The sequence below is a fragment of the Diabrotica virgifera genome, chromosome 3, assembly GCF_917563875.1.
Source record: "Diabrotica virgifera virgifera chromosome 3, PGI_DIABVI_V3a".
NCBI classification, from domain to species: Eukaryota; Metazoa; Arthropoda; class Insecta; order Coleoptera; family Chrysomelidae; genus Diabrotica; species Diabrotica virgifera.
In genome coordinates, this window is record NC_065445.1 from 89,994,612 (window position 1) to 90,022,184 (window position 27,573).

General features: G+C 34.0%; 1 protein-coding gene across 2 annotated transcripts in view; it reads left to right on the plus strand.

The window, feature by feature from the left end:
• The window catches only part of LOC126881193 (uncharacterized), a 141,834-nt gene that overhangs the window by 17,319 nt on the left and 96,942 nt on the right, over positions 1-27,573 (plus strand). For both annotated transcript variants that reach the window (XM_050645296.1, XM_050645297.1), the window contains exon 3: positions 19,801-19,872. In XM_050645296.1, coding sequence (XP_050501253.1) covers positions 19,801-19,872 — 72 coding nt within the window. The remainder of the gene's footprint in view (positions 1-19,800; positions 19,873-27,573) is intronic.

A 27,573-nucleotide genomic window follows, 5' to 3' on the forward strand; every position in this document is an offset into this window, starting at 1 on the left:
CGTTTTAACGCATGTAACGTAGAAATAGTTTTGATTGCACTAGTACCTATTCTACCTACTCGTTCGATTTTAAATGAGAAATCATAGAAACATCACTCACGCACTAGTTGTTTGTAGCTTTGTTTAACAATAACACAATAAATTTTTAGCAATGCAAATAATCAAAACCGACATAATTTGACTTGAACTTTCAAAGGCGCTAAGCAGAATTGCTGTTTTACTTTTTAATCAAAAGTTATTCGGGTTTAAAAATTGCAGTTTTTCGATTTTTTGAAAGTTCAACCGCGTTTATCTCGAAAACTGTGCATCCTACTAAAAAACTTGTAGAAATATTTTTTGCTTAAAATGACCCAAAAAATACAAAATATTGTTTTGTTTTGCCAAAAATCGCTGTTATTTGATTCCTCAAGTTCTTGGTCTATAACAATCTTATCGACATCCGGATCAACTGTTACCCAAAAAATTCGTGTTCTACGGGTCAAAATACATAAAAAAAACTTGGGTAAGTCCATCTGAATTAACGAGGCCGTTGTACCCCCCCTGGCGACAGGACTAACAATCCTTATCAGGTAATTTGATTTATTAACATTTTCCTTAAACTGCATGACTATAGTTTTGCTGGTTTATTCTTTAGAAAAAAATGGACATTCGAACATTCTTTAAAAGAAAAACAACCGCCCTCGAGGAAGTTACCGATTCCAAAAAGAATAAGGCTTCAACTCGTAGCCCTATCCCTAGCACAAGTAGTGACATAGCACGCGAAGAAGAAGGGGAACATGAACATGCAGTAAAGGAAGCAGAGCCTAGCACTTCTTCGAATAGAAATACTTTAGCGGAGACAGCAGATCAGCCTGATGTACAAGAAACCATTGCCCGAATATTTCCAGACGGTCAATCAGAAGACATTGGAAATTTTGTAAATTCCTCGTCGATTCAAGATAAACAAAAATACCAATACGATATATTAAGAAGTCCGTATACGCCGTCCTCTACCTATGATTTTAAGCAAGATGTTGATCCAAATAAACGGCCGTTTGTACACAAATGGCTTCAACAATATGACTGGTTGGTTTATTCCAAAGTTCTTAAAGGTGCCCTTTGTAAGTATTGTGTGGTTTTCCCACCTGTTGTGACACACGGTAGTACCTTAGGCGCATTTATAACAAGGCCATTTATAAAATACAGGGATTTCCACACGCAGGCCAAGAACCATTCTAATTCTGCCTGGCATAAAGATTCAATTATCCGTTCCAAAAATTTTATTGATGTGATGTCCAATAAAAAACTAGATATATTGTCTCTGATTGATGAGGGAAAGCAAATAAATGTAGCGGAAAATAGAACAAAAATTCTTCCAATTATAAAAACAATAGTTTTTTGTGGAACTCATGATATGCCTTTAAGAGAAAGCAGCAAAAATTCTGGAAATTTTTTGGATCTCTTAAAATTCAGGATAGACGCTGGTGATACAACTTTAGAGAATCACTTGTTGAACGCAGGTGGTAACTCTAAATACACTTCTCACAGGATCCAAAATGAAATAATTTCATTGGCAGGACATGTAATATTAAAAAATATTGTCGAAGAAGCAAATTCTTCCAAATATTTTAGTGTTATGGCTGATGAGACTGCGGACATTTCGGGACATGAACAGTTATCTGTTGGTATACGGTATGTATACAAAGAAAATGAAAATTTTACGGTGAAAGAAGAGTTTCTTGGTTTTGTGAAATTAGATAAACTAAACGCTGATAGCATAGCTTTTTATTTCTTTTATATTTTGGAGTTTTTGGAAACATCAGGTTTAAACATGGACAAACTTGTAGGGCAGGGCTATGATGGATGCTCAACAATGGCTGGTGAAATTCACGGGGTTCAGAAGATAGTACAAGATAAGTATAAAAAAAGCATTCTATTTTCATTGTGCCTCCCATAGGTTAAATTTAGTCATAAACGATATTAGTAAAATAGTTGAAATTCGAAATACCATAGGTACTGTTAAAGACGTAATAGTATTTTTTAGAGAGAGTACTCTAAGAAGAAACCTAATTCCCAATATATCTTTGTTTTGTGAAACTCGTTGGTCAGCTAAATATAAATCTTTGCGGATTTTTGCTGAAAATTTTAAAATAATATTTAAAACACTTTTTGATATAAAAACTGGGCAAATTTTAATGAACTCTTCTACTACAAAAAGAGCAGCTCAGTTATGGGCTGCCTTAAATTCCTTCAACGTTTGTTATTTGTCTAAGTTGTGGCAAGTAAATATTCAAATATTTTAGAGCCCATTGCAAATACGCCTACAAGGTATTTCAATTAATTTTGTAGATGTTCATCACCACATAAATTTAATTACCAGGACTTGTGAAAAACAGCGCTCAGAGGTTGATTCAAATTTTGCAGACATTTTTTCCTATGCATTATCTATCTGTGAGACCCTCAACATAGAAGTGGGAAAACCACGAATTTGCGGTCGACAAATTCATAGATCTAAGATCTAACTATGAATCTGATTCAGCAGAAGATTATTTTAGAAAATCTATATTTATACCATATTTAGATCATCTGATTCTTGCCTTAAAAAACAAGATTTTCTAAAGAACATGAAGTCGCGTTCTCTTTGTTTAATATTTTACCAAAAAATATAAAATCTTTAGATGTTAAATCTTTCGCAATTAAGGTAGGAAATCTATACAACATTGAGAATTTGGAAAGCGAATTAAATATTTGGAGAGGAGTATTTATCTCAATCTCAAATAGCTGAGAACATAACCATTGAAGATCTTATTCAGCACTGTAAATTTTTTCCTGCTATCAAAGATAGCTGCATTCTTCTACTTACTTTGCCGTGTACTACCTGCACAATTGAACGGAGTTTTTAGCACCTTACGCAGGATTAAAACGTGGATAAGAGCTACAATGGGACAAGATAGACTTGTTGGGCTAGCATTGTTGAGTATCCATCGAAATCGTCTATTAAATATTTCCAATTTTTCCACTAAAATACTAGACGAATTTTGTCAAAATAACAGAAGACTGGTTTTTAGTTAAGAATAAAATTGCATGCTATTTTGTATTAATTTTAGGTATTACTTTTATTACCTTTTAGCATTAATAACATTTATTATAATATTTTGTTTTGTATTTTTTAAGAGTTGCTTTCGTGGTTTTGTTATTTGTTCCTAAAAGAAGTTGCAATATTTTGTTTTCTTAACGTTTTAAAAATATAAGTATTACATACAACAGTTTTTTATTTTGCCCCCCCTGAAAAAAAATCCTGCGGGCGCCCATGGTTTTTTTACATCACTAATCACAATACAAAAGCTCTGGCCGAAAGTATTAAAAAATTAAAAATTTAGGGAAGAAATATTATTTTTAAAGCGAGAAACTGATATATTAAAAATTTCGAGGTTATTTAATGAGTTAGCTAATTGAAGAGTTCTAGGAATAAATGTGTTGTAAGAATAATTGAATCTATGAAAAGGAAACAAAAGGTTGGCACCTGCCTAGTCGAATGACTGGGGACAAATAGAGATATTTTGGAGAGAAGCTTGTGGCAGTTACACAGCCCGTTGATAATTTTAAATAAAATTATTAAGTTTCTTTGTTTTCTGCGTACCTCAAGAGGAGGTAAGTTCAGTATGCGCTCTAATGCAGAATAGTCATAGTATACATGCATCTTAATGGCAGTATATCTCAGAAAATTGTGTTGGACAGCCTCAAGTTTCAGTTTATGAGTAAAATAATAGGGGACCAAATTGTGGAACAGTAATCAAAATGAGATCTAACCAGGGAGAAATAAAGGGATTTAATAGCTGAAATTTTAGTAAAGTCTCTGGTGGTTCTCTTTATGAAGCCAAGCATCTTCATAGACTTCTGTATTGTACTGGAAATGTGTGATTTATAGCTAAGGGCGGAGTCCAGGATAACACGTAGATCCTTAGTTTCAGAGGCAGAATGTAAGGTCAGATTATTTGTACTATATTCGAAGATGATTGGATGATGAGTCCGATGAAAACGAAGAATATGGCATTTGGATGCATTCAAACACATACCATTTTGCATACACCAGTTAGATAGGCGATCAATATCAATTATGAACACATCAAAATGAGGGAAGAAAATTGTAACGAAAGCCAGGTCATACAACAAACTTTGACAACACACAAGAAGAATGCAGAATGATTCACGGCAATAAGTTAATTAGAGAGCTCTAAGTAAGAGTGGCAAACATTCCAACCAGAATAAAAGGCCTTGATGATGATGAATTCAGTTTTGACTAGATTCAAAACATAGTTTTGATTATTTTGTTGTGTTAAAAAAATCATTGTTGATTGTTTTTTTGTTGCACATAGAAACGATAATGATTATGAGCCTGTTTTTTTTTCCATGATAAGCTCTTCATGAAAATAATCAGCTGACATCTTCCCAAATATTTGAGTGGAAATTTAATAATACAAAAATTAAATACAGTATGGCTGTAGGGCTATTGAGTCTAGGGCTATTAATCCCTGCTTATTTGTTTCGTACATTTGACATGTGAAGTATAATATATTTATGTAATACGTCTTTGGTATATTATATTAACATATTTGTTCCGTCGTGTACCACATGTGGTACACAGTGCATTTTATATTTAATCATATTTGAAAACTCTATGGCTGTATAGAAACCATAGAAAACAAGTTACGGCTGTATGTAAAGGTAATACATGCACGGTGGTACATTCGGTTATAAGTCAGATCATTTTTGTATTTATTATCGCATTATTTTGAAGTAACTACTAAAATATTGGAGTTTAGGAATATTTGCAACTTCATTTTATTTGGACAATTATATTTTGATTGCTATTGATAATTATTATTTAGCCAAGTCCGCCAAGTTATGGCTTATGTAAAGGTGGTACATGCATAGATATAATAACCTGTAGATTGGGCTAGCTATGGGCGGCTCTGTGCATCGAGATGTAACGCCGATATCAAGGACGCCATTGGTCAATATGTATTTTGAGTGGTCTAGCCATCTGTGTCCGTCATATGAGTGGTATCGCTTAGTAAAAAGAGATAGATAGACCACCGGTCGACTGCCCGCGCGTTACACATTGATAATACAAACAAATTTACTTGTTACCCAAAAGAAAAAATGAAGTACAGCTGTGAATTACCCTTAGAGTATGGAAAAATTTTTACCTTCTCCCTGGAGTGACCGCAACGAGAACGAAACTGAAGCCAAAACCAAGTTAGAACCAAACACGAGTGCCAGTGGCGTATCGCGTAGGCCAGAAGAAACTATATAAAACTACATAATTAAATAATATTGCTCGTAGGTTTAGTTCAATTTTCAATTTTTATTAATTACACAATATTGTGCATGGCTTACATAGACAGATTGAAACAAATAACAGTATTTTAGCATGTTGAACTTTTATACCCACTCAAAATAAAACAGGATTAGCAATTAGGGGATGTGACGAAAGCAAACTTTTTGAATTATTGATTTATGATAGATATCTTTATTTCACATAGGTCGCAAAATTTCGGCTCCAATACTATATTTAAATAGGATTTATTTTTTCGAATTCTGAGAAAAAAGTTACAGGGGTGAAAAACTAAGAGACAATTTATTGTGATTTTTATTTTCAAAGATCTCATTCAAAAGAAACTTTTTATTTATTCTGAGGGACTTTCAGCCCTCGGTAATAATTTAGTCTTTCATTCTGCGTTTAAATTTTTCAAAAGTATTACTTTTTTCAGTATAGGGCTTTTCATTCACAGTCATTTGTTTCGAGCTTCTGTCATGTGTCACATAATATTAATATATCTACGTCATACGTTATTGGTATATAACAATGATACAAACTAGAGACGTATGACGTAGATATATTAATATTATGTGACACATGACAGAAGCTCGAAACAAATGGCAATCAATGAAAAGCCCTATAGGGCTTTCATTCACAGTCATTTGTTTCGAGCTTCTGTCGTGTGTCACATAATATTAATATATCTACGTCATACGTTATTGGTATATAACAATGATACAAACTAGAGACGTATGACGTAGATATATTAATATTATGTGACACATGACAGAAGCTGGAAACAAATGGCAAACGATGAAAAGCCCTATAGGGCTTTTCATTCACAGTCATTTGTTTCGAGCTTCTGTCATGTGTCACATAATATTAATATATCTACGTCATACGTTATTGGTATATAACAATGATACAAACTAGAGACGTATGACGTAGATATATTAGTATTATGTGACACATGACAGAAGCTCGAAACAAATGGCAATCGATGAAAAGCCCTATAGGGCTTTTCATTCACAGTCATTTGTTTCGAGCTTCTGTCATGTGTCACATAATATTAATATATCTACGTCATACGTTATTGGTATAAACAATGATACAAACTAGAGATGTATGACGTAGATATATTAATATTATGTCACACATGGCAGAAGCTCGAAACAAATGGCAATCGATGAAAAGCCCTATAGGGCTTTTCATTCACATTCATTCACAGTCATTTGTTTCGAGCTTCTGTCATGTGTCACATAATATTAATATATCTACGTCATACGTTATTGGTATATAACAATGATACAAACTAGAGACGTATGACGTAGATATATTAATATTATGTGACACATGACAGAAGCTCGAAACAAATGGCAATCGATGAAAAGCCCTATAGGGCTTTTTATTCACAGTCATTTGTTTCGAGCTTCTGTCATGTGTCACATAATATTAATATATCTACGACATACTTTATTGGTATATAACAATAATACAAACCAAAGACGTATGGCGTAGATATATTAATATTATGTGACACATGACAGAAGCTCGAAACAAATGACAATCTATGAAAAGCCCTATTGGAAAAAAATGAACACCATGTCAGTGGTAATATTTTCCAAATTGAATATTCGCTATCTTTGTCGTACAACGCACTCAGTCGAAGAGAATGTGCTGACAAGACAGCGGCAATTTTAGATATTTGACACGGCTTTAGGAATAATAATAACGTTTGATCCAAAATTATTGTCACCATAGGTGGCTCTCAACGACAGAGATAGATATACAGTGCATGTCTGTTCTTAATTCAGATATACTACTTTCCAGTTTACGTCAACTTTGCAGTGCACGTCAACTTAACAATAAAAGTTAGGTTATGTAGAGATGTTGGTGGTGGACATATACAGCATCCTGTTTGATTTTATTTATTATTGTTACTTATAATTGTGTTAATTCTTTTTATTTTAGATTAAAGTTCTGTGTTAAAGGTTTTGACTGATTTTTTATGTTTTATAACGTTAATCAAAATCAATTGATAAAAATTCAGATTAAAACAAGACATACGTAATTTTTTGCACAGCTAGCTTTGATCCAATAATTGTGTATCGCTCGTTATCTTGAGTTGTTTATTAAATAATATTGATAGTGTATTGGCTAAATAATTTAAGACGTGAAATTAATAAAAAGTTATTTATTATTTATGGAAGATCCCAAGCAGAGACTACACCAGGATATATATTGTGATATAAGCATTTTGTCGTTAAAGATATTCAAAATTTATCTAAGCGTTCCATAGTAACAATATATTATTAAAAAAATCACTTTTCCGCTTTTCTCGATTAAGTATTATCTTTTATGGCATAGTATATAAATTATTATAATCACTGAATACATAGTTAGTGAAAAGTTATCATATTAATTAATTGAATTAATAATTTAAGCGATGATACAAGTAACAGTTATCCAAGAACATTCAAAAGTCATCTCAAGTTAATGGTGACAATGTCATTGTCAAGTAATGTTTATGTACGTATCCATACCAGTGAAAACTTTACTACATATAATTTGCCGTGTAAAAAAAGAAAAAGTAGAGAATAGCCGTAAAATATTTGCGCCTGTGCTCTTAAATAATTTTTTGACATATAAACAAAATAAAATCAAGCAATAAAATGTTTAACAACAAAAAAAGTCAATAATATGTAATAACAATAATTCCATTTTCGAAGTTGCCACAATATATTTTATAATTTCATTTATTTCGTACCGTTTCGTACCTACACCACTGGTAAAATGGTGATTTTTTATGTTACTTTTAATTTTACATGTAAATTTTTCTCATTTTATAACTTAACCATGTAATTTTAATTATGTAATAAGGTATAACCAATATTTAACTGTAATTTTTCTGTTAATGGGGTTATCCCGTATAATAAATAAATAAATAAATAAATAAAAGGTACATTGAAGTGTTAATTTTCAAATTATTAACCATTTAAGAGGCAATATCTAAGAATATAGGAGTATTTATTGAATTTTCATCTACGCACACATAACAGAAATATTTATTTACCTGTAAAATGTAATTCCCACTTATTTCCTGCTGCTGTCGCTTTTACAATCACCACTATAAAGAGTTAAAAAATTGCTAGTTTTCACTCAGAAATCGCACAAAAATCACTAATAAAACAAGTGATGTCAAATCTCAATGAGAACCAACCGTATTAAAATAAGGATTCACTTTCGTTCGAAAAACAGATTGCGTGTTAGATCTCCAGAGAGGGTAAAAAATTTTCCATACTCTAAGGAATTACCACATGGGTAATTAGTCCAGAAAGCCACTGCGCATCCGCTAGGAAAAATATTCTAATTCGGATTTTTTGCACAATCTTACTCAAAAAGGACTCCTTTTAACAAATTTGCATGTTGCCAGGACCAAAAGATGGCCAAAAATTTTTTAAACGTTTTTTTTGTTTTTTCCCAAAATTATTTTTTTTTGCATGGAAAAAAGTTTTTTTAGGTTTTTTGGATCATTCCAAACAGAAAAGGTATTTAGTGACTTTTCTCTAAAAATGATAGTTTTTGACATATAAGCGATTAAAAATTGCGAAATCGGCCATTTTTAACCCTCAAAAACTATGTGAAAAACTGAAAATTTGAATGTTGCCAAGGTAGGTACATATTCTTTAAACATCGATTGATGAAATCCCGAAGAGTTTTTTGCAATACAAGATTCAAAAGTCCTTTGTTTTTTAATTGCTAATCAAGCGTGCGCGACACTATTTTCCACCGACAGTATGGTGCGAATGAAAGGAATAAATTCGTTATCACGTAAACCGGCGACTTTAAGGAAAAATCCCGAAACAGGTCGATTTTTATTTTTAAGTTATGATATTGTGGCATATATGGTATACTAGTGGAATTGTTGATCACGTCCAGATGGATGACGTAATCGATGATTTTTTTAAATGAGAATAGGGGCGTGTGCTAGCTCATTTGAAAGGTTCTTCAATTCTCTATTCAGTAATATAAACATTTACATAATTATTTATATAGGGTGTCAAAAAAAATTTTTATTAAATTAAATTATTTGACAAAAAAAGAAGTAGAAGGACACCCTGTATAAATAATTATGTAAATGTTTACATTACTGAATAGAGAATTGAAGAACCTTTCAAATGAGCTAGCACACGACCCCTATTCTCATTTAAAAAAATCATCGATTATGTCATCACGTCCAGATGGATGACGTCACTAGTATACCATATATGCCACAATATCATAACTTAAAAATAAAAATCGACCTGTTTCGGGATTTTTCCTTAAGGGCACCCAAAGTCTGAAAATTTATTTTTTTTAAGTTTTTTGCGTTATGATTGAAAATTATTCTCTGAAATCTTCTCTTTTCAACGATATATAACACATTATAGTACAAAATATCCATGGTTACGAAACTATTTATTTTCTGAACGTCTGCACTCAACTTACCGTGTACCAGTAGCTTTATAACCTATTAGAGTGTTTTATGTTTGTGCGATTTCCCAAATACTAGGTTTTTAACTTTTGATGTCAGATATCTCTGGATTCTTAGATGATATAAGGTCCAAATTTTTACAGTGGTTGTAGATAGATAATGTCTAGTCCCGCGTAAAGTTTTATTGAAAAATGGGTCTCTAAGTGCTTTGGTTGCAGAGCTATGTGACATAATGTTAACATTGTCGTTAAATGGGACTTTGGGTGCCCTTAAGGTCGCCGGTTTACGAAATAACGAATTTATTCCTTTCATTTGCACCATACTAATATAATATTGTAGATATGTATAGTAAAAAAATGTAATTGTGTTTTTCACGCCCAGGGCCTACATGGCCTGTTGAGCAAAATAAATAATAAATAATATTTGCACCATACTGTCGGTGGAAAATAGTGTCGCGCACGCTTGATTAGCAATTAAAAAACAAAGGACTTTTGAATATTGTATTGCAAAAAACTCTTCGGGATTTCATCAATCGATGTTTAAAGAATATCCTACCTTGGCAACATTCAAATTTTCAGTTTTTCACATAGTTTTTGAGGGTTAAAAATTGCCGATTTCGCAATTTTTCAATTTTTAATCGCTTATACAGTGTGTCAATTTAAAAAGTTGCCACCCCCTATAAATTGGTCCCTACAAAAAATCTAAAAATATGCAAAAATACGTCAAATTTATTTGTAAGGGGGACATTTTGTAGACCAGTTTTCAATTAAATTACATCAACCCTATAGCGGAGGCGGACACAACCCCCCCAAAATCTTTAATGGAAAGGGGGGTTGAGTGATACCTCATTTTGAAGGTCATTAAATTATCTTTTCAAAAATACCACATGCCTTATTTCTTTTCAGTACTTTTGGAAAATTCTTGGACTCAATACTCTAAAAAATTTTGGAGTTCTGAACTCTATACTTAATATCTTTACAGTTTTACTTGATTTTTCCAAAATTACTTTAAAAAAATACTCTAAATACTTCAACACCCCCAAAAAAAATTCAATTTGGAGTTCAATACTCCAAAAAATTTTTTAGAGTTCTGAACTCGATATTTAATTATAAAATTAGTTATAAAAAAATTAAAATTACTGAAAAGAAATATAATGTATGTGGTATTTTTGAAAAGGTAATCGAACTACCTTTAAAGTGAGGTATCACACAACCCGTCTTTCCATTAAAGATTTTGGGGGTTGTGTCCGCCCCCGCTAGAGGGTTAGTGTAATTTAGTTGAAAACTGGTCTATAAAATGTCCCCCTCACAAATAAATGTGACGTGTTTTTGTATATTTTTAGATTTTCTATAGGGACCAAATTATAGGGATGGCAACTTTTTAAATTGACACCCTATATGTCAAAAACTATCATTTTTAGAGAAAAGTCACTAAAGACCTTTTCTGTTTGGAATGATCCAAAAAACCTAAAAAAAACTTTTTTCCATGCAAAAAAATAATTTTAGGAAAAAAAAAAAAAACTTTTAAAAAATTTTTTACCACCTTTTGGTCCTGGCAACATGCAAATTTGTTAAAAGGAGTCCTTTTTGAGTAAGATTGTGCAAAAAATCCGAATTAGAATATTTTTCCTAGCGAATGCGCAGTGGCTTTCTGGACTAATTACCAATGTGGTAATTCACAGCTGTACTTTATTTTTTCTTTTGGGTAACAAGTAAATTTGTTTGTATTATCAATGTGTAACGCGCGGGAAGTCGACTGGTGGTCTATCTATCTCTTTTTACTAAGCGATACCACTCATATGACGGACACAGATGGCTAGACCACTCAAAATGCATATTGACCAATGGCGTCCTTGATATCGGCGTTGCATCTCGATGCACAGAGCGGCCCATAGCTAGCCCAATCTACAGGTTATTATATCTATGTATGTACCACCTTTACATAAGCCATAACTTGGCGGACTTGGCTAAATAATTATCAATAGCAATCAAAATATAATTGTCCAAATAAAATGAAGCTGCAAATATTCCTAAACTCCAATATTTTAGTAGTTACTTCAAAATAATGCGATAATAAATACAAAAATGATCTGACTTATAACCGAATGTACCACGGTGCATGTACTACCTTTACATACAGCCGTAACTTGTTTTCTATGGTTTCTAGACAGCCATAGAGTTTTTAAATACATACGATTAAATATAAAATGCACTGTGTACCACATGTGGTACACGACGGAACAAATAATATGTTAATATAATATACCAAAGACGCATGACATAAATATATTATACTTCATAATATGTCAAATTTAAGAAACAAATAAGCAGGGATTAATAGCCCTAGACTCAATAGCCCTACAGCCATACTGTATTTAATTTTTGTATTATTAAATTTCCACTCAAATATTTGGGAAGATGCCAGTTGATTATTTTCATGAAGTTGATTATTTCAATGAATTATCATTGAAAAAAAAAACAGGCTCATAATCTTTTATATGTGCAACAAAAAAACAATCAACAATGATTTTTTTTAACACAACAAAGTAATCAAAACTATGTTTTCAATCTAGTCAAAACTGAATTCATTATCATCAAGGCCTTTTATTCTGGTTGGAATGTTTGCCACTCTTACTTAGAGCTCTCTAATTAACTTATTGCTGGCAACATGCAAATTTGTTAAAAGGAGTCCTTTTTTTGAGTAAGATTGTGCAAAAAATCCGAATTAGAATATTTTTCGTAGCGGATGCGCAGTGGCTTTCTGGACTAAATCGGCTATGGCACAAACGTGTTAATGTGCCAATGACGTATGTATATTGTATGTCATGTCAAATAGTTTACCTATAATCTCAAATAGTTTAATACCAAAAGAGTTGGAAAAAGTACTTTGACAGTCTGTTAAATGAAGAATTTGACAGAAGACCTTCTTCTTCGTCTTTTTGTGTAGACATGACTCTGTCTGTTTTTCAATATGCCTCCAGTAAGTTGTCATTCCATCTTTTTCGTGGTTTTCCCACTGATCGTCTTACTATTGGGGAACCGTTTCTCGCCGTCGTCCTGACAGAAAACCAGTTGAGTTAACTGACACAGTAGCAGCAATGGTCACCAAAATAACAAATGAGGAAGTGGTTCACTTGGAAGCACTCCAAAAAATAAAGAAAGGAAAAGCAGTTGGACCAGATGATATTCCTGGGGAATTGTGGAGAGTGAAGCACGAAAAATTTAATAAACATAAAAATATACTTAGACCTTATTGTTAGGTCATAGGCTTGATAAATTTCGTGCTACACAACTTTTCATATTACCCCGGTACGCTAACAGTCTCAGAGAATTAAGGGAGTGAGTTCTTTAAATAAAATTTAATATAAAGAGAAAAAATAGTAATTATTGGGCGCCATCAACAAATTAAAATATATTGCCATATGTCTAAAAAAAAACTACTTGCAATGACATTCCATTGAATAGAAATCGGTACTTACCACTGATGTCTGAGGTAGTCTGTATGTTTTATTACAATAAGGATCAGATAGATTGTGCAAAATAAAAAGACATAAGTTTAAAACATATTCATTGTTTATTTATACAGGGTGTTTGATAAAGAATGGGCCATAGCTTAACCCCAGGTTCCTGAGGTCAAAATAGGCCGATTTAAGCTAACTTACCTTAGTACAAAGTTTATAATAACCGAGATACAGGGTGTCACAGTTAAACTTTTTTTTTTATTTATTATTGAATATTTCCTGACAGGTATGAGATAACAACATGAAATTTGGTATGTGGGGGTTTTTTGGGTCGAGAAAACTAAATTCCCTACCAAAAATTATGTGTTGCCCAGAGGGCGCCACATACGCCTTTCAGCACTCATTTATTACGTTCAATTTTTTTTATCCCTCACTCTGTATAATTTTGACATTACAATTTTTATTCTATTAGTTTTACTTAAAAAAGGTACAGTCGCAGAGGTAGAAGCGGATTTTGTGCGTGATAAGTAATATGGAAAAACTATACGGGGATATGTTGAATTAGTTGTGTACATGATTTTCACCAACGGTCGGAAACCAGAGTTGGGGCCAAGGGTAGTTATAAGGGGTGAAAGTGGCGGATTTTATTATCTTTTTTATGACGCTTATGATCGAGATAGTACACCAAAATTTGGGAATAAGTAGGTCATGACGTAATTAAGTAAAATCTCTAAGGGCGGAACGCTGCGTGGCCGACAAAGGGGTAGGGGTAGGGGTGAATATAAAAAATATAAAGGGTTTTTTGCGACGTTCGTGATCGAGATAGTAGACCAAAATTTGGGAATAAGTATATCATGACATTACTAAGTAAAATCCCCAGAGCCGGAAACCAGACTTGGGAATGAGGGTAGTTATAAGGGGTCAAAGTCGCCGTTTTTATTATTTTTTTTGTGACGCTCATGATCGAGAGAGTGCACCAAAATTTGGGAATAAGTATGTCATGACGTAACTAAGTAAAATCTCCAGGGGTGGCACTCTGCGTGGCCGACAAAGGGGTGGGGCAGGGGTGAATACAAAAAAATAAGGGGTTTTTTGTGACGTTCGTGATTGACAGAGTGCACCAAAATTTGGGAATAAGTAGACCATGACATAACTAAGTAAAATCCTCAGAGCCGGAAACCAGAGTTGGGCATGAGGGTAGTTATACGGGGTCAAAATCGCCGTTTTTATTATTTTTTTTTTGTGACGCTTATGATCGAGATAGTGCACCAAAATTTGGGAATAAGTAGGTCGTGAGGTAATTAAGTACAATCTCCAGGGGTGGAACGCTGCGTGGCCGATAAAGGGGTGGGGGTAGGTGTGAATATAAAAAATATAAGGAGTTTTTTCCGACGTGCTAGATTGAGATAATGCACCAAAATTTGGGAATAAGTAGACCATGACTTAGCTAAGTAAAATCCCCAGAGCCGGAAACCAGAGTTGGGGATGAGGGTAGTTTTAAGGGGTCAAAGTCGCAGTGTGTATTATTTTTTTTGTGACCAGGCACAACATTTGTCCCTTACGCAGTGTTCCACCCCTGGAGATTTTACTTAGTAATGTCATGATCTACTTATTCCCAAATTTTGGTGCACTATCTCGATCACGAACGGTAAAAAAAAACCCATATATTTTTATACTCACCCCTGCCTACCACCCCTTTGTACCCCAAGCAGCGTTCCGCCCCTGAAGATTTTACTTAGTTACGTCATAACCTACTTACTCCCAAATTTTGGTGCACTATCTTCATCATGAGCGCCACAAAAAAAATAATAAAAACCGCGACTTTTACCCCTTATAACTACCCTCGTCCGCCACTCTGGTTTCCGCCTCTGGGGATATTACTTAGTTATGTCATGGTCTACTAATTCCCAAATTTTGGTGCACTATCTCAATCACGAACGTCGCAAAAAACCCATTACATTTTTTTATATTCACCCTTGCCCCACCCCTTTGTCGGCCACGCAGCGTTCCACTCCTGGAGATTTTACTTAGTTACGTCATGACCTACTTATTCCCAAATTTTGGCGCGCTATCTGGATCATGAGCGCCACAAAAAAAATAATAAAAAACGGAACTTTGACCCCTTATAACTACCTTCCTTCCCGACTCTGGTTTCCGGCTATGGGGATTTTAATTATTTATGTCATGGTCTACTTATACCCAAATTTTTTTGCACTATCTCAATCACGAACGTCGCCAAAAACCCCTTACATTTTTTATATTCACCCCTGCCCCACCCCTTTGTCTACCACGCAGCGTTCCACTCCTGGAGATTTTACTTAGTTACGTCATGACCTTCTTCTTCTTTGAGTGCCTCTCCTATCGGAGATTGGATATCATTAGGGCGATTCTAATTTTATTTACTGCTGTTTTGAACAATTCGTTAGTGGTACAGCCAAACCACTCTCTCAAATTTCTCATCCAGGACATTCTTCTACGGCCTGGATTTCTTCGTCCTTGGATTTTTCCTTGCATTATATTTTGTAGGAATGTGTACTTTTGTCCTCTCATCAGGTGGCCTAAGTATTCAAGTTTTCTCTTTTTTATACTCCGTAGAACTTCTGGCTCGTTATTTATTCTGCGTATTACTTCTTCATTTGTAATTTTATCCACCCAACTTATTCGTAGTATACGGCGGTAGCACCACATCTCAAAGCTTTCAAGATTTTTAATATTCCTCTGTTTAAGAGTCCATGACTCAACACCGTAGAACAAAGTACTGAATACATAGCATTTTAACATTCTAGTTCGTAGATGAATACTAATATCACGATTACAAAATAATTTTTTCATTTTTATAAAATTAGACCTGGCAATTTCAATACGTCTTTTTATCTCGTGATTTTTGTCACCTGTTTCATTGACAAGGGTTCCCAAGTATTTGTATTCGTTTACTTTTTCAAGTTGGGTACCGTTTATTGTGATACTAGTGTCATTTATTGGATTCTTACTGAAGGTCATATATTTGGTTTTTTTGACGTTCATCCTTATGCCGTAGTTATTGACTACGTCATGACCTACTTGTTCCCAAATTTTGGCGCTCTATCTCGATCATGAGCATCACAAAAAAAATAATAAAAAACGGAACTTTGACCCCTTATAACTACCTTCCTTCCCCACTGTGGTTTCCGGCTCTGGGGATTTTTATTATTTATGTCATGGTCTACTTATATCCAAATTTTGGTGCACTATCTCAATCACGAACGTCGCAAAAAACCCGTTATATTTTTTATATTCACCCCTACCCCCACCCCTTTGTCGGCCACGCAGCGTTGAGCCCCTATAGATTTGACTTAGGTACGTCATGACCTACTTATTTCCAAATTTTGGTGCACTATCTCCATCATGAGCGTCATAAAAAAAATAATAAAATCCGCGACTTTGACCCCTTATAACTACCCTCGGCCCCAACTCTGGTTTCCGGCCGTTGGTGAAAGTCATGTACACAACTAATTCAACATATCCCCGTATAGTTTTTCCATATTACTTATCACGCACAAATCCGCTCCCAGCTCTTAGACTAGTATACTTCTTTCATCTCCCTAAACTCTTGACATTAAAATTTTTATTCTATTAGTTTTACTTAAAAAACGTATACTTCTTTCATCTCCCTAAACTCGACCGTTTTCGAGATAAACGCATTTTAAATCTGCGATACACCATCATTTTTAGCATAATATCATTGTAGTTACACCCGAAAAATAACTTAAAACTATAATAATTGTGCCAGTTCTTAAATTTATGTAATTGCATCGCAAATTTCATTTGAAGAAATTTGCGATACATTTTTGGATAATTTTATGGTTTTAAGTTATTTTTCTGGTGTAACTACAATGATATTATGCTAAAAATTATGTTGCACCGCAGATTTAAAATGCGTTTATCTCGAAAACGGTTGAGTTTAGGGAGATGAAAGAGGTATACCTTTTTTAAGTAAAACTAATAGGGGAATAAAAATTTTAATGTCAAAATTATACGGAGTGACGCATAAAAAAATTGAATGTATCAAATGAGTGCTGAAAGGCGTATGTGGCGCCCTCTGGGCAACACATAATTTTTGGTAGGGAATTTAGTTTTCTCGACCCAAAAAACCCCCACATACCAAATTCCGTGTTGATATCTCATGCCTGTCAGGAAATATTCAATAATAAATAAAAAAAAAAGTTTAACTTTGACACCCTGTATCTCGGTTATTATAAACTTTGTACTAAGGTAAGCTAGCTTAAATCGGCCTATTTTAACCTCAGGAACCTGAGGCTAAGCTATGGCCCATTCTTTACCAAACACCCTGTATAAAAAAAGTTAAAAGGCAAAACTGAATTGGTAAGACGTGAATAAACATATTAAGTCCTTCGCGTTTTCAAAATTTCGAAGAAAAAGAATTAAACAGTTTGTTACAAATACCTGATGATCTGCGGTGGTGCCGTGGGCTGCTGGCCTCGTGTAGTCGGCTGGAGGTCTGGTAAAGCGATACGGCGACACTTCACTTTACAATTTCTGATCGAAAGTACTATTACACAAGTTGTTTTTTATATGAAAGATAAAATTCCATAGTCTTGTTTTATATTTAAAAAAAAAGTAACTGCTTATTTTGATTATTAGTGACACATTTCATCAAATTGATGATAAAAAATTAATTTGATCAATTAAACTTTAATTAAAAGATTGGAACCACGTCCCGCGAAGATTGAATTAAGATATTCTTGGAAAAGGCATACTCTACGCCACTACTAGAAACACTATATCATTTGTTTCACCGGAACAACAACACAAAAAGATGTGGTATTTACGACAAACACATCGTTCCTGCTACTTTCACTACAGAATCTACACAAGATTCCATCTGAGCCTAACTTTGGCACAGACAAAGAAAACTGGACTCTTCACTGCATGTCAGCTCACAACTTAACTCTCTGCCAGACCAAACTTAACTAACTCTTTCAGTTCTCCTTCAAACCCAGGTTCCCTCGCGTTTCCCTAGCGAGAAAATGATAATAAGAGCATCCTACTGAGGCTGTAATCTTTTTTGTAACCAATGAAAAAACGCTCCTTTTGCCGTAAACAGATTTTTCGTTCTCATCGAAACAGCTGACTCTATTTCTAACGGCCAATTTTGAGAACTCAGACACTTGAGAATTTTATCAATACTATAGACGTTATTTATGTCGACATTCCAGCTCTAACATAAACATTTTCCAGTCTTTCTGTCTCAAAAAGTCATTAAATCCTTTTGATAACTAGCCGAAGATAACATGTGCTCTTTCTTAATATTTGAACGGCAAACGAAAAACATCATATCGTGGGATATATACAAAAAAAGAAGGTTTCGCAGTATAACGCTTTCATCCTATTCATTCGTCACCACAGGACCGGACCTGATATATTTATAAGACGGTAAATGTGAGACCGTTACAAGAGGATTAGGAGAGATGGGAGCAAGTTGGTAAGCAGGTTTATTTAGTAAAATTATGGAAGTTGCACAAATGCCAGACGAATAGAGAAGCAGTATATTAGTACCTGTTTACAAAAACAAGGGAAATATACAACAATGCACAAACTACAGGGCCATAAAACTACTTAGTCACACCATGAAAATATGGGAGAGAGTAATTATTGATAGGTGGATATGTGTAAAAACAACATTAGATCAGCAATTTTCATTATAAGGCGGTTAATGGAAAAATATTATTGATGGATAATTTTACAATTTATTAAATAGGAAACTTGCGCGTTTTTGTATTACATAATAATGTTAAGTTTTGTTTAAAAATGAGATTTCCAAAATTTCACTCTTCAATAACTCATAATATCTTAGAAGTACAAAATTTAAAATCTTCTGCGATTTAAAATAGTTCAAACGACCAGTGACATCACATAGTTATACTTTATTTATCTTTATGGTTATATTTAGGTATATTCTTCCTCTTCTTCTTTAATTTATTGGCCTCCACCTACTTGGGTATTTGGCCAGCTCATCTTCGCCCAATAAGGGAAAAATATTTATATTCTAATGACATTTATCGTATGTCATTGTAATAATATATACCAATTTGTTGAGATTGGAGTTTGATACAGTTTTTGAAGGAAAGTAAAGAAGGTTTACTATGGAAAATAAAAGAAAACACTATAAGTGTTGTTTAGTGTCATTTTGTAAAAGTACAAGTTTTCTATGTATTTAAAATAGTTCAAACGATCAAAAACACTTTTGACGTCACATAACTGTATTTTCTACTGACGTTTATAATGTCTAATTTAAAATTATATACAATTTTATTTACTTTGTTGGTGCAGAATGTAAACATATAACAATATGACGTCACGACGCGTTTTGGCTAGCTGCTATAATTTAAATTTAGAATCGTCTTTAGGGGCCATGTTTTAAAATTATATTCTGTTGTGATTTAAACATTTTTTTCGAATTTAAAATTTTATGCAAGTTCCCTATTGTAAATCCAACATTTTGCAAATATTAGATTAATTTCACATCATTTGTTTATTAATTTTTATTTATTTGTTTATTCGCAGGAGCAAAAGGAAAAACTTAAAGAAGACCCAGCTAATAAATATGATCCACTTTTGACATGTAAAGAAGAAAAGGTAAGTGTACCACTTTTTGTTTTTCCTATTATAATATATTGAACAGGTGTTCATTGGACAGGGTCAGTAATTTGTGGGCAATTCGTACTAATTGATTTATTCATTGGTTTTGTCTGAAATTTTGCATTTTAATAAGTGCATAATAAAATTTAGTTAAATGTTCAATGAAACCTTTCTTATATATTCGAGTAAAACATGCTTCAGTACTTCTTAAAAAAATAAACATAGGTTTGATTAAGTACTTTGTTTTTGTTGTGTTAAAAAAGCATTATTGATTGTTTGTGAATACTTCTTATAGTATGGTATAACTAGACCCAAATCCAGACATCCAAAATGAAAGTTATCCTCCAACACTAAATTGTTCTATATGATCCACATAATGCTCAGGAAAAAATCACACCATTTTGTACGTCGGGTTTGGGGAGGAGAGGGGGGAGAAATCGGAAAATTCATAGTTTTTTACGTTTTTCGTCAATATTTCTAAAACTATTCAGTTTAGCATGAACAACCTTCTTTACAAAAATGTTCTACATTATATTTGAAATGAAAAAGGCCATATGCATAATCCCTCTAAAATGAATGGTTCCAAAGTTACGACGGTAGTATAGTATAATTGGTCCAAAAAAGGCCTAACCCAGACATCCAAAGTAAAAGTTTTCCTCCAACACCAAATTGTTCTATATGGTCCACATATTGTTCAGTAAAAAGTTACACCATTTTGAGCGTCCGGTTTGGGGGAAGTTGGGTGAGAAGTCGGTAAATTAGTAGTTTTTTAAGTTTTTCGCCAATATTTCTATAACTACGCTTTAGCGTAAACAATGTTCTATACAAAAATATTCTACATACAATTTAAAACAAAAAAGGTCCTATACATAATTGTTATAAAATCAACGGTTCCAGAGTTACCGAGGGTGAAAAGTGGAGGTTTTCGATACTTTTTATATTTTTTGGGCATATTTTACTGATGAAAGAAATTTTCTTTAACAAGATTGTGTTTTGTAAATAAAATTTGCTTTTCCAGTGGCCGATGGTATGTTAGTGATAAGCCCTTGAAGAAACGTCAACCTCACCACCCAAAATCATCATCAATTGCCCAAAAAATATAAAAAGTATCGAAAACCTCCACTTTTCGCCCTCGGTAACTCTGGAACCGTTGATTTTATAACAATTATGTATAGGACCTTTCTTGTTTTAAATTTTATGTAGAACATTTTTGTATAGAACATTGTTTACGCTAAAGCATAGTTTTAGAAATATTGGCGAAAAACGTAAAAAAACTACTAATTTACCGACTTCACCCCGATCTCCCTCCCAAACCGGACGCTCAAAATGGTGTAACTTTTTACTGAACAATATGTGGACCATAAATGTAGAAAACAATTTGGTGTTGGAGGAAAACTTTTACTTTGGATGTCTGGGTTAGGCCTTTTTTTGGACCAATTATACTATACTACCTCCGTAACTTTGGAATCATTCATTTTAGAAGGAATATGCATGGGGCATTTTTTATTTCAAATTTAATGTAGAACATTTTTGTATAGAAGGTTTTTCATGCTAAACCGCATAGGTTTAGAAATATTGACGAAAAACGTAAAAAACTACGAATTTACCGATTTCTCCCCCCTCTCCCCCCAAACCCGACGCTCAAAATGGTGTGACTTTTTTCTGAATATTATGTGGACCTTACAGAATAATTTGGTGCTGGAGGATAACTTTCACTTTGGATGTCTGGGTTATGCCATCTTTTGGATCAATTGTATCATACTATTATCGCTCGGTATGGAATTTTTACGGGACGAAAATCGTATTTGGCGTCATTCAAAAATCGTGACGCGAGTGGTAACCTTGCGGTATACTGTGATCTAAACATTTATTTTAACTTTCTTAGTAAACTAAGTACAGATCCTTAATTATCTATTGTTTGACTGGTTTCAGGATGATTTAAAAAAAATGAATCCCCAATTTGATATTATTGACTGGGTTCGGGGTGATTTCAACCCTATAGGGGTTGATTTCTTCAGTTTTTCAGAAAAATATAGAGTGACACATTTTTTTAAAGCAAACTAGATATAGATTCACAATTTTCTATTATTGATTGGGTTCGAGGTGTTTTCAACCCCGTGGGTGTTGATTAAATTAATTTGGTTAAAATTAATAGGTCTGGATTCCGAATAAGAAAAAAAAATTGATTAATACCAAGCTGAAAATTTGTTAATAGCTTAACGGTGTCTAGTCGGACAAACTTTGATATATGGGAACACTGGAACAGGGGAAGTTTTAATGGTGGAACAGGTTAAAAATTTGGAACGCCAGACTACGAAAACATCAGATGTATTTTGTCGGACAGAACTTCCAATTTATTTGTTGCCCTTTCATTAAACTCTCATGTAAAAATCAGACTGGTGTTTATCACCAACTCGGCGTTTTAATGAGTGGAACACGAAGAACATGTCAAATGACAGGAATCATGTTGGTTAGTAATAGCAGTCTGATTTTTGCATGAGAGTTTAATGAAAGGGTAACAAATCAATTGGAAGTTCTGTCGGACAAAATACATCTGAAGTTTTCGTAGTCTGACGTTCCAAATTTTTAACCTGTTCCACAATTAAAACTTCCCCTGTTCCAGTGTTCCAATATATCAAAGTTTGTCTGACTAGATACCCTTAAGATATTAACAAATTTTCAGCTTGCTGTTAATAAACTTTTTTGGTACGCGGGATCCAGACCTACAAATAAAACTGAATAAAATTAAATAAGATTATATAAAATTAAACAAAATCAAATAAAAATAAAACAAATTAAAAAAACTTAGAGCACTCGTGGGAGTGCCGACAGAAGTGAAAACTTCTTACGAAGCAAGCCCCTTCAGGTACACACCGTATGCCTCCTCCAACTATTATCACTTTGTACGAACTTACACATACGCAATTCAACCTATAGTATATAAATTACTAATACGAATTCAATACTTTTTCTCCATCTAAAAAGGGCACAACGTCCCTAAGAAGTTTTCACTTCAAAAATTTATTTCGTTGAAGCAATGACGGTCGCTAATTTAATACTTTTTCCCCATCGAAAAAGTGCAAAAGGTCCCTAAAGAAGTTTTCACTTCAAAAATTTATTTTGCCGGAGCGATGACGGTCGCTAATTCAATACTTTTTCCTCATCTAAAAAGGGCACAACGTCCCTAAAGAAGTTTTCACTTCAAAAATTTATTTTCGTCGAAGCAATGACGTTAGCTAATTCAATACTTTTTCCTCATCTAAAAAGGCCAAAACTTCCCTAAAGAAGTTTTCACTTGAAAACATTATTTCGTCGAAGCAATGACGGCTGCTAATTCAATACTTTTTCCCTATCTAAAAAGTGCGTAACGTCCCTAAAGAAGTTTTCACTTCAAAACATTTCGTCGAAGCAGTGACGGTCGCTATTCAATAATTTTTCATCATCTAAAAAGCGAACAACGTCCCTAAAGAAGTTTTCAGTTCAAAAATTTATTTCGTCGAAGCTATGACGGTCGCTAATTAAATACTTTTTTCCCATCTAAAAAGGGCACAACGTTACTACAGAAGTTTTAACTTCAAAAAATGTATTTTGTCGAAGCAATGACGGTCGCTAATTTAATACATTTTCGCCATCGAAGAAGTGCACAACGTCCCTAAAAAACTTTTCACTTCCAAAATTTATTTCTCCAAGGCGATGATAGTCGCTAATTCAATACTTTTTCGCTATCGAAAAAGTGCAAAACGTCCCTAAAGAAGTTTTCACTTCAAAAATTTATTTTGCCGAAGCGATGACGGCCGCTAATTCAATACTTTTTCCTCATCTAAAAAGGGCACAACGTCCCTAAAAAAGATTTCACTTCAACAATTTATTTCGTCGAAGCATTGACGGTCGTTAATTTAATACTTTTTCCCCATCTAAAAAGGGCACAAGGTCCCTAAAGAAGTTTTCACTTCAAAAATTTATTTTCGTCGAAGCAATGACGGTTGCTAATTCAACAGTTTTTCCTCATCTAAAAAGGGCAAAACGTCCCTAAAGAAGTTTTCACTTCAAAACATTATTTCGTCGAAGCAATGACGGTCGCTAATTCAATACTTTTTCCTCATCTAAAAAGGGCACAACGTCCCTAAAGAAGTTTTCACTTCAAAAATTTATTTTCGTCGAAGCAATGACGGTCGCTAATTAAATACTTTTTCCTCATCTAAAAAGTGCGTAACGTCCCTAAAGAAGTTTTCACTTCAAAAATTTATTTTGCCGAAGCGATGACGGTCGCTAATTCAATACTTTTTCCTCATCTAAAAAGGGCACAACGTCCCTAAAAAAGTTTTCACTTCAACAATTTATTTCGTCGAAGCATTGACGGTCGTTAATTTAATACTTTTTCCCCATCTAAAAAGGGCACAAGGTCCCTAAAGAAGTTTTCACTTCAAAAATTTATTTTCGTCGAAGCAATGACGGTTGCTAATTCAATAGTTTTTCCTCATCTAAAAAGGGCAAAACGTCCCTAAAGAAGTTTTCACTTCAAAACATTATTTCGTCGAAGCAATGACGGTCGCTAATTCAATACTTTTTCCTCATCTAAAATGGGTAAAACGTCCCTACAGAAGTTTTCACTTCAAAACATTATTTCGTCGAAGCAATGACGGTCGCTATTCAATAATTTTTCCCCATCTAAAAAGCGCACAACGTCCCTAAAGAAGTTTTCAGCTCAAAAATTTATTTCGTCGAAGCAATGACGGTCGCTAATTAAATACTTTTTTCCCATCTAAAAAGGGCACAACGTTACTACAGAAGTTTTCACCTAAAAAAAATGTATTTTGTCGAAGCAATGACGGTCGCTAATTTAATACATTCTCGCCATCGAAAAAGTGCACAACGTCCCTAAAAAACTTTTCACTTCCAAAATTTATTTCTCCAAGGCGATGACGGTCGCTAATTCAATACTTTTTCGCTATCGAAAAAGTGCAAAACGTCCCTAAAGAAGTTTTCACTTCAAAAATTTATTTTGCCGAAGCGATGACGGTCGCTAATTCAATACTTTTTCCTCATCTAAAAAGGGCACAACGTCCCTACAAAAGTTTTCACTTCAACAATTTATTTTCGTCGAAGCAATGACAGTGGCTAATTCAATACTTTATCCCCATCTAAAAAGTGCGTAATGTTCCTAAAGAAGTTTTCAGTTCAAAAATTTATTTCGTCGAGCAATGACGGTCACTAACTCAATACTTTTTCCTCATCTAAAATGGGTAAAACGTCCCTAAAGAGGTTTTCACTTCAAAACATTATTTCGTCGAAGCAATGACGGTCGCTATTCAATAATTTTTCCCCGTCTAAAAAGCGCACAACGTCCCTAAAGAAGTTTTCAGTTCAAAAATTTATTTCGTCGAAGCAATGACGGTCGCTAATTAAGTACTTTTTTCCCATCTAAAAATGGCACAACGTCTCTAAAAAACTTTTCACTTCAAAAATTTATTTCTCCAAGGTGATGACGGTCGCTAAATTCAATACTTTTTCCCCATCGAAAAAGTGCAAAACGTCCATAAAGAAGTTTTCACCTCAAAAATTTATTTTGCCGAAGCGATGACGGTCGCTAATTCAATACTTTTTCCTCATCTAAAAAAGGCACAACGTCCCTAAAAAAGTTTTCACTTCAACAATTTATTTCGTCGAAGGATTGACGGTCGCTAATTTAATACTTTTTCCCCATCTAAAAAGGGCAAGTTTTCAGTTCAAAAATTTATTTCGTCGAGCAATGACGGTCGCTAACTCAATACTTTTTCCTCATCTAAAATGGGTAAAACGTCCCTAAAGAAGTTTTCACTTCAAAACATTATTTCGTCGAAGCAATGACGGTCGCTATTCAATAATTTTTCCCCATCTAAAAAGCGCACAACGTCCCTAAAGAAGTTTTCAGTTCAAAAATTTATTTCGTCGAAGCAATGACGGTCGCTAATTAAATACTTTTTTCCAATCTTAAAAGGGCACAACGTCTCTAAAAAACTTTTCACTTCAAAAATTATTTCTCCAAGGTGATGACGGTCGCTAATTCAATACTTTTTCCCCATCGAAAAAGTGCAAAACGTCCATAAAGAAGTTTTCACCTCAAAAATTTATTTTGCCGAAGCGATGACGGTCGCTAATTCAATACTTTTTCCTCATCTAAAAAAGGCACAACGTCCCTAAAACAGTTTTCACTTCAACAATTTATTTCGTCGAAGGATTGACGGTCGCTAATTTAATACTTTTTCCCCATCTAAAAAGGGCAAGTTTTCACTTCAAAAATTTATTTTCGTCGAAACAATGACGGTCGCTAATTCAACAGTTTTTCCTCGTCTAAAAAGGGCAAAACGTCCCTAAAGAAGTTTTCACTTCAAAACATTATTTCGTCGAAGCAATGACGGTCGCTAATTCAATAATTTTTCCCCATCTAAAAAGTGCACAACGTCCCTAAGTTTTCAGTTCAAAAATGTATTTCGTCGAAGCAATGACGGTTGGGATGACGGTCGCTAATTAAATACTTTTTTCCCATCTAAAAAGGGCACAACGTTTCTACAGAAGTTTTCACTTCAAAAATTTATTTCGCCGAAGCGATGACAATCGTTAATTCAACACCTTTTGCCCATCTAAAAAGTGCACAACGTCCCTAAAGAAGTTTTCACTTCAAAAATTTATTTTGTCGAAGCAATGACGGTCGCTAATTTAATACTTTTTCCCCATTTAAAAAGTGCACAACGTCCCTAAAAAACTTTTCACTTCAAAAATTTATTTCTCCAAGGCGATGACGGTCGCTAATTCAATACTTTTTCCCCATCTAAAAAGTGCACAACGTCCCTAAAGAAGTTTTCACTTTAATAATATTACTATTATTTGTACGTACATTATAATAATATACGTACAAAATTTATTTCGTCGAAGTGATGACGGTCGCGAAATCAATCCTGTTTCCCCATCCCAAAATAGATTTTACATTTATTTTAAATTTAAATACTTCTAAACAATTTATATATATGTACTTACACATAATAAATATACGTACAAAATTTATTTCACCGAAGAGATGACGGTCGCGATGACATGACGGTCAAATAAATCCTTTTTCTCCCATCCAAAAATAGGTTTTACATTTATAGTCGGAGAGATAGAAGCGGATTTTGTGCGTGATAAGTAATATAGAAAAACTATACGGGGATATGTTGAATTAGTTGTGTACATGACTTTCACCAACGGCCGGAAACCAGAGTTGGGGCCGAAGGTAGTTATAAGGGGTCAAAGTCGCGGATTTTATTATTTTTTTATGACGCTCATGATCGAGATAGTGCACCAAAATTTGGGAATAAGTAGGTCATGACGTAACTAAGTAAAACCTCTAGGGGCGGAACGCTGCGTGGCCGACAAAGGGGTGGGGGTAGGGGTGAATATAAAAAATATAAAGGGTTTTTTGCGACGTTCGTGATTGAGACAGTGGACCAAAATTTGGGAATAAGCAGATCATGACATTACTAAGTAAAATCCCCAGAGCCGGAAACCAGAGTGCGGATGAGAGTAGTTATAAGGGGTCAAAGTCGCCGTTTTTATTATTTTTTTTGTGACTCTCATGATCGAGAGAGTGCACCAAAATTTGGGAATAAGTAGGTCATGACGTAACTAAGTAAAATCTCCAGGCGTGGCACGCTGCGTGGCCGACAAAGGGGTGGGGCAGGG